This window comes from Prunus persica, chromosome G1 (assembly GCF_000346465.2).
Source record: "Prunus persica cultivar Lovell chromosome G1, Prunus_persica_NCBIv2, whole genome shotgun sequence".
NCBI lineage: Eukaryota > Viridiplantae > Streptophyta > Magnoliopsida > Rosales > Rosaceae > Prunus > Prunus persica.
Genome location: NC_034009.1, coordinates 8,369,873 through 8,381,484, shown reverse-complemented (window position 1 = coordinate 8,381,484; position 11,612 = coordinate 8,369,873). Strand labels below are relative to the sequence as shown.

General features: G+C 48.1%; 1 protein-coding gene across 1 annotated transcript; it reads left to right on the top strand.

Annotated features, from left to right (window-relative positions):
- LOC109949950 lies at positions 7,941-11,219 on the top strand. The gene is made up of 2 exons (XM_020567062.1): positions 7,941-10,623; positions 10,741-11,219. Exons 1-2 carry the CDS (start codon positions 7,941-7,943, stop codon positions 11,217-11,219), a joined length of 3,162 nt encoding a protein of 1,053 aa, XP_020422651.1.

The window sequence follows — 11,612 nt, the reverse complement described above, 5'->3', positions numbered from 1 at the left end:
TAGTTGGTGGCTGCCATTGAAACGAAAGTCTCTCTAAACACTGAGAAATTACCCAAGGCCTCAGTTGTGTTAGCTAGTTGCATTAATGAGGTGGGTGCATTATTTAGGTTGACTTGACTTTGGGAGGCTGCTGGTGCAAATCTCCAGGATTATGAGCCCAAGACCAGCTACCATCTACCTACTTGTAATTACTATTGAGCTTGAATAACAAGCTTTCTCCTTGTATAAATTCTGTTGTAAGTTATACAAAGAAATACAATGAACTTGAAACCAGAAACGTTTCTTCAAATATTATTTTGATACTCTATTTAGCATGTATTCAGAGCAATCGTTTTTGGTTGTCTCTGCATAACCTTGTTCTTTCCTTGTCTCTACTTAACTTGCCCTTACTTTGCATGCCTTGTCTACTTAACCTTGTCCTTGCTTTGCTTCTATATTGTTCCTACCCCTTGCTCTTGCTTTACTTTGTCCTTGCTTTGCCTTTTGTTCATAGGATATTTCTGTGTTCTTTGCCTTGTTGGTGCTATTTCTTTTGTTTTTGCCTTGAATTGCCTTTACTGGGGCCTGTGTTGATGCTCCTGTCGTGCATGTTTTGTTGGTGTTCTGCTGCTGTGTTTTTCACTACAATCTGCTCCTGCTAAGCACGCTTTGTTGGTGTTTTGCTGCTGTGTTTTTTTTCACGCTGCAATCTTTGCCTTACTTGTGTGCGGTTGTTTGACTCATGGCTTTTAACAAGACATTCTCTGTGGATCATACTGGTTCTGGTAGGATGATACCACCTGCCTGTCTTTTTGCATATGATCCACCACAAGTTAAGTCTCAAAATACATGGATAATTGATACAGGTGCTTCTGATCATATGACTTTTTACTCTACTTTGTTTACCTCATTATCCTCTAAATCTCGCCATTTATACATCACTAGTGCCAATGGTGTCCCTTCACCAGTGATTGGGGAAGGATCTGTCCCATTTTCCTCTGCATTATCTCTCTCTTAAACCTTACTTGTTCCTTCCATTAATTGCAACTTATTATCCGTTGGCAAGTTACTAGACTCACATAATTGTTATGCTACTTTCTATCCTACATATTGCAAATTTTAAGACCTCCAGACCCATGAGATGATTGGTTATGGTAAATGGAGAGGGAGGTTGTACTCATTGGCATTGCCCGTACCACCACCACCACCTAGTTCCACCAAGGCTCATTCTACTATTCTGAGTACTTGTGAAATTGACCACCAATAAATTTGGCTCTGGCATCGTCGCTTGGGACACTCATCCTTTGGTTATCTCAAGTCCTTGTTTCCCTCGTTGTTCCACCATCATGATGATTCTACATTCAAGTGTGAAACATGTGTCTTGGCAAAAAGTCACCGTGCTACTTATTCGTCAAGTACCCATCAAGCTACCCAACCATTTGACTTAATTCATTCTGATGTTTAGGGCCCTGCTAAAGTATCTTCTAATTGAAATAGATGGTTTGTTACCTTCATTGACGACTGCACCCACATGACGTGGGTATACTTGCTCATCCATAAAAGTGATGTTACCTCTACTATCCGTGAATTTCATGCTATGATCACCACTCAGTTTCAAGCATCCATCAAGGTTTTTTGGTCTGATAATGGTGGGGAATACTTGAACAATGTCTTGGCTCAATTCTTTCGGGATCACGACATCATCATCAGACTTCCACCTCTTTCACTTCACAACAAAATGGTGTCGCGGAATGAAAGAATCGACAATTGCTTGAGGTTGCCCGTGCCTTCATGCTTGATAAATCAGTCCCTCACTATTTATGGGGTCATGCTATCCTATCTACAGTCTATGTGATTAATTGAATGCCTAGTAGTGTTCTAGGCTTTCAGACTCCACTAAACACCTTGGCTCATTACATCTCTCTTCCTACAATCCTCAAGATACCTCATCGCATGTTTGGTTGTGTTGTATATGCTCATGTTCCTTCTTGTCAGAGGAGTAAGTTAGATCCTTGTGCCATCCGTTGTGTGTTTTTTGGTTATGGCTCAAATAAAAAAGGATACAAATGTTACCACCCCCTACCTAGAAGCTCTTGATCATAATGGATGTCACCTTCCATGAACACTTATCCTACTTTGTGGCTCATACGAGCCATTTTCTTCAGGGAGAGAGGGGGAGTGAAGAGAAGATTTTGCTTTGAAGAAGACAAGGAAGAATTACGGCAGTTGATCGATCAACATGTTCATGTCGACTGGTCATCTTCAAACAGAGAAGGACCTGATGAGGATTTAGTGCTAGAAGTGACTAATGATGTCTCCGAAGTGACTAATGATATCTTCGAAGAGCAACTGCAAAATACAACCCCTCCTGCCCTGCCATCTTCTCAATCATCTTGTGATGAGGAAGCTCTCGAGGTAGTCTCTGAACAACCTAGTATTATACCATATACGCTTCCACCTAGATCCATTAAGGGAAAACCTAAACTTCAATATTGTCCTGACCTTAATGCCAAATCAAATATCCTATTAATAATCATGTGTCTACTCATAGATTGTCAAAGTCATATGCATCTTTTGTCAATCAATTATCTACTATATGTGTTCCAAGTAAGTGGCAGGATGCTGTGACAGATCCCAGATAGGCAGAACTATGGCAATTGAAATGGAAGCTCTAAATAAGAATTCCACTTGGGAAATGGTGTTTTTACCAAAAGGGAAGAAGCCAGTTGGATGTCGCTGGATATTCACCGTTAAATACAAAGTTGGTGGCTCCATAGATTGATACAAAGCTAGATTAGTGGCTAAGTGATATAAACAAACTTATGGGATCGACTACCATGAGAAGTTTGTACCAGTTGCCAAGATCAACACTATTCGTGTTAACGTTCTTCTTTATTTAGCTGCAAATCTGGATTGGCCACTACTGCGGTATGATGTAAGAATGCATTTCTTCATGGAGATTTATAGGAAGAAGTGCATATGGATCCACCACCAGGGATTCCTATGACATCTACTTCCAATACAGTGTGCAAACTGAGAAAGTCATTATATGGGCTGAAGTAGTCATCGCGAGCTTGGTTTGGGAGATTCACTACTTCCATGAAGCATTTTGGATACACTCAGAGCAACTCAGACCAAAACTTATTCTTGAAGCGTTGTGGTGGTAAATTTACGGCTCTAATAATCTATGTTGATGATATGGTTGTTACCAATGATGATAGCGAAGAGATGAAGAATCTACAAAAGCTCCTTGCAAGTGAATTTGAGAAGAAAGAATTGGGCGAGTTACAGTACTTTCTTGGCATAGAGGTTGTTAGATCAAAACATGGCATATTTCTATCTCAACGAAAATACGTGTTGCATTTGTTAACCGAAACTGGAATGTTGGATTGCAAGCTAGTAGACACCGCTATCGAACAAAACCACAAATTATGGATATCCGAATCAGGTACCTATTAATAAAGAAAGGTATCAAAGATTAGTTAGACGACTGATTTATCTATCTCACACATGCCCAAACATAGCCTATGCTATAAGTGTGGTAAGTTAATTCATGCATGAACCAAGTGAAGCACACATGAATGGAGTAACGCGAATAATGAGATACTTGAAGACGACTCCTGGTAAATGGTTGATGTTCTCCAAACATGCACACATGAATGTAAAAGGATACACAGATGCCGATTGGGCATGTTCCATCACAAATAGATATTCTACTTCTGGATATTTTACATTAGTGGGTGGCAACTTAGTTACTTGAAGAAGTAAGAAACAAAAGGTCATGGCTAGATTAAATGGTGAAGCTGAGTTTAGGGGAATGGCTCAAGAAGTGTGTGCATTGCCCTGGTTACGAAGATTACTAAAAGATCTCAAATTGAAACAGATGGAAACCATAAACCTGTATTGTGATAATAAAGCTGCTATTGAGATAGCACATAATCCAGTACAATTGGCCGGCATTGCATCAAAGAAAAATTAGAAAATGGTGTCATTAAATTTCCATTCGTAAACTCAGAAAATCAACTTGCTGATATTCGGATAAAGGTCGTATCCAGTAAAGTTTTCTATTACTCACTTGACAAGTTAGGCATGTGTGATATTTTTGCACCAACTTTGGGAGTGTTAGCTAGTAGCATTAATGAGGTTGGCTCCATTAATGAGGTGGGTGCATTAATTAGGTTGGCTTGACTTTGGAAGGCTGCTGCTGCAAAATCTCTAGGATTAGGAGCTCAAAACCAGCTACCATCTACCTACTTGTAATTAATATTGAGCTTGAATAGCAAGCTTTCTCCTTGTATAAATTCTGTTGTAAGTTACACAAAGAAATACAATGAACTTGAAACCAGAAACCTTTCTCCAGATACTATTTTGATACTCTGTTTAGCAAGTTGTATACATCTCTATCTCTCTCTCCTTCCATTTGAAGCTGAATGTTGGGTTCTTGCAGAGCACGAGAGAAGAAGCAGAAGTAGAAGAAGAACATGAGTGGAGTCTCAAAATATCTGAGGAGAGTTTTTAGTTCAGTCTCATTCAACGGCAGGAAAGGCGCCACTGAAAGTGAAGGCTTGCTTTTCTATTTTTACAAAATTAGTGAAACACCCATTCCTAGACATGAAACTATAAATATACCCTACACTATTTAAAACATAGAAACACACCCAAAATAAACCCAAAAATCAACAATTGTATATTTTTTAATTTAATTAATAAGATGAAATATCTTTATTACCCTTTTTAGCATTAAATTAGTTTTGGATCTCGTTTGAAGCCTGTTTACACCATAATGAACCGAGCAGACCCAGCATCAAAGCGACTAGCACCAAGGCAGCCACGCCTTCTCCCATGCCGAAGGAAGACACACTTCCGAGGTGCCAGACACCTGCCGAAGCTCTCAGCTGCCAAACCTAATCTCCAGGACACGTGTCGCCACCACAATGGCTTGCACAAAGTCCCATATTGGAACTTTGTGCAAAACTCCTACTTTCACCTCCCTATAAATAGGGAACAGTACCCAGGTACAAAGAACGACTATTCTCCCACTTTTACTGTTACTCTGCCAGAATTACTACTTGTAACTGACTTAGGCATCGGAGAGCCTTCGGCCGGCACCACACCGGTGTCCGAAGCTTAACGATTGCTTCTCCTCTTTTACCTTCTACAGGTCTCTCACCAACCCATTTCACCAAGGGCCTCAGCCTTCTTCTCTGCTGAAGACTCAGCACATCTAATCACTAAGTTGGACTCAATATTGGCCGGGCCATTTTGAGCATCAACAGTTTGGCGCCGTCTGTGGGAAATCGACACTTGAATCCCCTCTTTCTCTATCAGCCCAGCTGGCTCCTTCACCCCTCAGGCCCCGTCGCCTCTTCTTCACCCCACATTCTGCTATGCCGACCGAGGATAGCCGCGATACCCAGCATCATACCCCCCGCGATGGTACTTCTAGAAGAAAATCTTCGGAAGATGCCATTCTCCAGGCAGAAATGGAGCGCCTCTGCGACAGTGTCACTAAAATGTCGGAAAAATACGAGCACCTTCATTGCAGGAACGTTGAGCTAGAACATGACTACCGTGTTTTAAAGCGGAACTGGGAAAGGACTCACACCCAGGATGCCCAGCAAGACCTCACCCAGAACGTTGGGCTTACTCAGCCGAACCAGCCAGTACATTCCAGCCACAGTGCCTCGGCCCAAGCTAGGCTCCGCAAAGGTAAAGACCACCTTCATCCGGAGATAACCCAGTCGCGACCCCTTTGCGTTCCCCCACCGAGGGACCGGCCCCATGAACCAGTCAGGATCTACCAAGATTGCAGGGATCGCCTCTCGGACCGTCAGCCAAGGCCGATCCCTATCCCTGTCAACCTCGAAGACCCACGGGTGACACACCTGGGCCTCTCGCCAGCCCCCGTCCGCATACCCGACGAGGAAGGTGTCGGGGACTCGGATACTTGGGACTTTTATAATTCGGAGACCCAGCCAAATTACCACACCGGGGCGCTGGAAAATTGGGAACAATCCCCAGTCCCTGTCTGCCCCGCCCCTAGGCCTTTGGCGCCTGAAACTCTTCCTCATGCCGACCCGGCCATGAGGCTTCTCTTCGAAAAGGTCCGGCGCCTGGAAAGCGAACAACATCGCAGCCATCAACCCCTCTGGGCAAAACCACGACCCGGGCCCTTTACCGAACGCATCCTCCACTACCACCAGGAGAAAGATATCCAGCCACTCCGCATCGCTTTCTACACTGGCACGGAGGACCCTATCACCCACATCCACTCCTTCCAGTCTGCCCTTGGGTGCAAAGGCCTCACTGATGAAGGCATGTGCCTCCTTTTCCCTTCCACCCTCAGCGGCGCGGCCCTGAATTGGTTCTACAGGCTCCACCCCTGCACCATCAACTCCTTCGATAGTCTCAAGCAGACGTTCCTGGACCATTTTATGATCCAGACTGATCGCCTATATTCTGCCGACGACTTGTATATGCTTAGGCAGGCTGAGGACGAACCCTTTCGGGAATATGCAGCCCGTTTCAGTCATGAATACTCCCGCTGCCCAGACACTGACGATCGCGCTGCCTTCGGCGCTTTTAAGAGCGGCCTCCGCGAGTCCAACTTCCGCTACCTGGTCCATAGCAACAGTTGGAACACATATGCAGAGCTGATGAAGCAGGCAGCAGTCCATGCTAAGGCCGAATACTTCAATACCAAGCGTGGCCCAGCTAACCTGATGCGCAACGCTTTCGCTGATCCTCCACCTGCTTCAGCACCAGCCCCAGCCCCACCTCAGCATTCTACCCCTGCCCCGAGTACTCAGGACAACCAACAACATAAGCGGAAGGATAGCTACCAGCATCCCTTCGGTAATAACAAACGGGGCAGACATGGCAACCACCACCACTCTAGCGGAGGCAACCCTCCTAGGCCTGCTGATCGGGCCCCACTTCCATTCACACCCAGGCCCAGGTTCGAGGTATTTACCACCCTCAACACCACCTATGAGAACGTCCTGGTGCGTGAAGCCCCCATCATCCCCAAGCCACCCCCCCGGAGACCATCCAACAAGCCAATGCCAAACACGGGGGTCTTCTGCCGCTTTCATCAATTCAGCGGCCATGACACCGAGTCTTGTGTTGCGTTGCGCAACATAATTGAAGGGCTCATCAGGGAGGGTAAGCTGGACAACTATGTGCGCAACATACCAGCCCCGCCTAACCCTCACCAACGACAAATCAACATGATCTCCACCATCAGCGGAGGTCCTACCCTGGCTGGCACCTCCAACAATTCCATCAAACATTATGTCCGCTTCACCTATGCGCACCAGGTCTTCACCACCGAGCAGGGACGATTGCCAAAGACCCACAGGACTGGCTGGGCCCCCATTACCTTCTGCGAGGAAGAGGAGCGTGGTGTTATCCTCCCCCATGACGACCGGGCTGACATTTCTAACTTCGACGTTGGGCGTATCCTGGTGGACACTGGCAGCTCGGTCAGTGTGATGTTTGCCGAGTGCTTCAATGAACTCCAGGTCCCGCCTCACCTACTCGACCGAAGCATCACACCCCTTGTGAGCTTCTCGGGCGATGTGGTCCAGCCCATCGGTAGCATTCATCTCCCTATCTCAATTGGGGCCGCACCCCAGCAGACGACGATCACTACCCCCTTTCTTATCGTCGATTGCCCCACAGCCTACAACGTCATCCTCGGCCGCCCAGCCCTGGCCCAAATGAGAGCTTTTATTTCCACGCATATGCTGCTGTTGAAGTTTCCCACTCCTAATGGCCCAGGCACGGTGCGCGGCGACCAACTCGGGGCCTGAAGCTGCTATGCTTCAGCAGTAAAATCCACCAATCGCCAACCTAGGAGCGAGGCCCTTTCGGTAACCACGGCTCCCGCCCCTCCTCAAGCTGGCACAGACCCACCTGAAGACCCAAGGGAGGAGTCCATCGCACCGCAGGCCGAACCTATGGAGGACCTGGAGCTGGTTACCCTCCATGACGATATCCCGGATCGACAAGTCCGGATCGGCACCTCCATCTCGCCAGAGCTTCGCTCTGACCTGGTCGCCTTCCTCCGCCTCAACTCCGAAGTCTTCGCTTGGTCCTACAATGACATGCCTGGCATATCACCAGACATCATATCTCATAGGCTTAGCGTCAATCCTGCCGTCAGGCCAGTCCGACAGAAGCGTCGCGCTTATGATCCCGAGCGCTATGAGGCCATGAGAGCGGAGGTGGAACGATTGAGTAGCATCGGATTCATCAGGGAGGTTGACTATCCTACATGGCTGGCTAATGTCGTGATGGTCCGCAAGCCAAGAAAGGGCTGGCGCATGTGTGTCGACTACACCAACCTTAATCGGGCTTGCCCAAAGGACAGCTTCCCGCTACCCCGTATTGACCAGCTAGTCGACGCCACAGCCGGCCACGCCCTCCTTAGCTTCATGGATGCTTATTCAGGTTACAACCAGATCTTCATGCACCCCGAAGATCAGGCCCACACCTCTTTCATTACGGACCGCGGCCTCTACTGCTATAAGGTGATGCCCTTTGGCCTCAAAAACGCCGGGGCTACTTATCAGCGTCTGGTGAATCAGCTCTTCGCCCCACTGATTGGCAATACCATGGAGGTCTATGTCGATGACATGCTAGTCAAGAGTCGCACGGCTGACCAGCACATCCCCAACCTCTCTGCCATGTTCACCATCCTGAAGCAATACAAAATGAGGCTTAACCCCACCAAATGTGCTTTCGGGGCGGCTTCCGGAAAATTCCTTGGCTTCATGATCAGCCAGAGGGGCATTGAGGCCAATCCAGAAAAGATCCAGGCCATCTTAGATATGACAATACCTAAGACGGTCAAGGATATCCAAAGCCTTACAGGGCGTGTCGCAGCCCTGACCAGATTTATCTCCAAAGCCACCGACCGCTGCGCCCCATTCTTCAAGGCCCTTAAAGGCACCAAAAGAAACATCACTTGGACTGCTGAATGCGACACGGCTTTCAGCGAGCTCAAGAAGTATATGGGCCGGGCCCCTTTATTGTCAACCCCTGAGCACGGAGACATCCTCGTGATTTATCTCTCCATCTCAGCTTCGGCTGTTAGCTCTGTGCTCGTCCGATCAAAAGATAACGCGGAGCACCCAGTGCATTATGTTAGTAAAGCATTGCAAGATGCCGAAGTTCGGTACCCAGACATCGAAAAATTGGCGTTCGCCCTGGTCGTCTCGGCAAGACGCCTTCGACCATATTTCCAAGCTCACACCATCCATGTCTTAACCAACCAACCACTCCGACAGGTGTTGCAGAACCCAGAAACCTCTGGGAGGCTGGTCAAATGGGCCATTGAACTGGGCGAGTTTGATATTCATTACAAACCCCGCCCGGCTATGAGGGGCCAGGCCGTTGCTGACTTCCTATCCGAATTCACGGATCCCCAAGCTTCCGCAGCTACCCAGCTCATAACCGAACCCAATCCCCCTTCAAGCCAGGACCAAACCCCCACCGAAGGCAATCTCGACCTAACCCAGCCCCTGTGGACCTTATTCGTAGACGGCTCTTCTAATGCCCAGGGCTGTGGGGCCGGCCTCGTTCTCATCTCCCCAGACAAGGTTGCCCTCGAGTACGCCCTTCGCTTCAAATTCCAAGCCTCCAACAATGAGGCCGAATACGAAGCACTCATAGCTGGTCTTCGATTAGCCAAAGAGATGGATGCCAGGCAAATTCAGATATTTAGCGATTCACAACTCGTGGTCCACCAGGTCAACCAGGACTTCACGGCTAAGGATCCCTCTATGACGGCCTACCTCCAGCACGCTCGGCACCTGCTGGCGACCTTCCACGCCCACTCTCTCAAGCAAGTGCCGCGCTCCGAGAATAGCCATGCCAATGCACTAGCCAGGTTGGCATCAGCCTTGGAGCAGGGACTGGGTCGCCACATCCACATCGAGTTTTTGGCCCAGCCCAGCACACAAGCCCCACTCATCTGCACTATTGATCACAGCCCCACATGGATGGACCCCATCCTCCAGTTCTTACAGAACCAAACACTACCGGCTAATCCGGCAGAAGCACGACGCGTACGCCATCGCTCTGCCCGTTACCTGATCATTAACGGCTCCTTATACAAGCGGGGTTTCAGTCTTCCATACCTCCGATGCCTGACTCCAGAGGAGGGTCACTATGTCCTCCGAGAAATCCATGAAGGCATCTGCGGCAACCACTCGGGCGCACGCTCGCTATCCCATAAGGCAATCCGCCAAGGATACTTCTGGCCTTCACTCCACACGGACGCCCAGGCCTTCACCCAGAAATGCGACAAGTGTCAGCGATTCGCCAACATCCCACAACTCCCAGCTGAACCGTTGACTGCAATGGTCAGCCCTTGGCCATTTGCCCAATGGGGACTGGATCTCATTGGACCGATGCCAGAGGGCAAGGGCCAAGTCAAGTATGCAGTTGTGGCCGTGGACTACTTCACCAAGTGGGCTGAGGCCGAGGCCTTGGCCACCATCACTGCGGCTCGCATCGAATCCTTTGTGTGGCAAAACATTGTATGTCGCTTCGGCATCCCCAACTCCATCGTCACCGACAATGGCCGGCAATTTGACAACGCCAAATTCAAACAATTTTGTTCCAACCTCAAGATTCGTCTGTGTTTCGCCTCCTCAGCCCATCCACAGTCCAATGGCCAGGTCGAAGCCGTGAACAAAATCATCAAGAAGACCCTCAAGACAAAACTTGACAAAGCCAAGGGCTGCTGGCCAGAACTACTCCCAGAAGTACTCTGGTCCTACCGCACCACCTTCCGCACATCCACGGGTGAAACGCCGTTCTCCCTATCATTTGGAACCGAGGCCGTGGCTCCAGTAGAGATTGGCCAGCCCACATACCGAACCTCCACTTACGATGCCACGGCCAATGACGAGCAGTTGGCCCTCAACCTCGACTTTATTGACGAACTCCGGGACCAATCGAGCATGCGCAATGCCGCGTACAAGCAAGGCATCGCCAAATACTATGACTCCCGAGTCAAGCCCCGTGCTTTCAAAATGGGGGACTGGGTCATGCGCAAGGTTTCCTTGGCTACCAAAAATCCTAACGAAGGTACCCTCGGTCCTACATGGGAAGGTCTTTACGAGATTATCAAAATCTGCCGTCCTGGCTCTTATCAGCTTCGCGATTCCACAGGCAAGACACTGCCTCACCCCTGGAATGCTGACCACCTCAAGTACTATTACAAGTAAACATATCTAGACCCTAGGACAATACTTTGGTCTTGATTATTTACTGTAAGTTAGACGTAAGGTATCTAGACCCTAGACCACTTGTGCCTTTTGCCTTTCGGCATCTATTTCAATGAAATGCCTGACTCAGGCTCATTCTCATGAACTCACATTGTTATCATTTTTAACACAATTGATATCAAGCTAAGTTCATATCATAAATAAAAACAGCCTTGCTCCAGGCAAGGACAATTCATACATAACCAAAATAAACAAAACAAACAAGTGTTCCAACACATTCACTAGAGTACAAAATAGCTATACACATCACGAAGCAACGCCTTCAGGACTCGGTCGAAGGGGCATCCTCAGTAGCCGGCTCAGCCTCTGGTGTCGGGGCGCTAGCATCAGCAG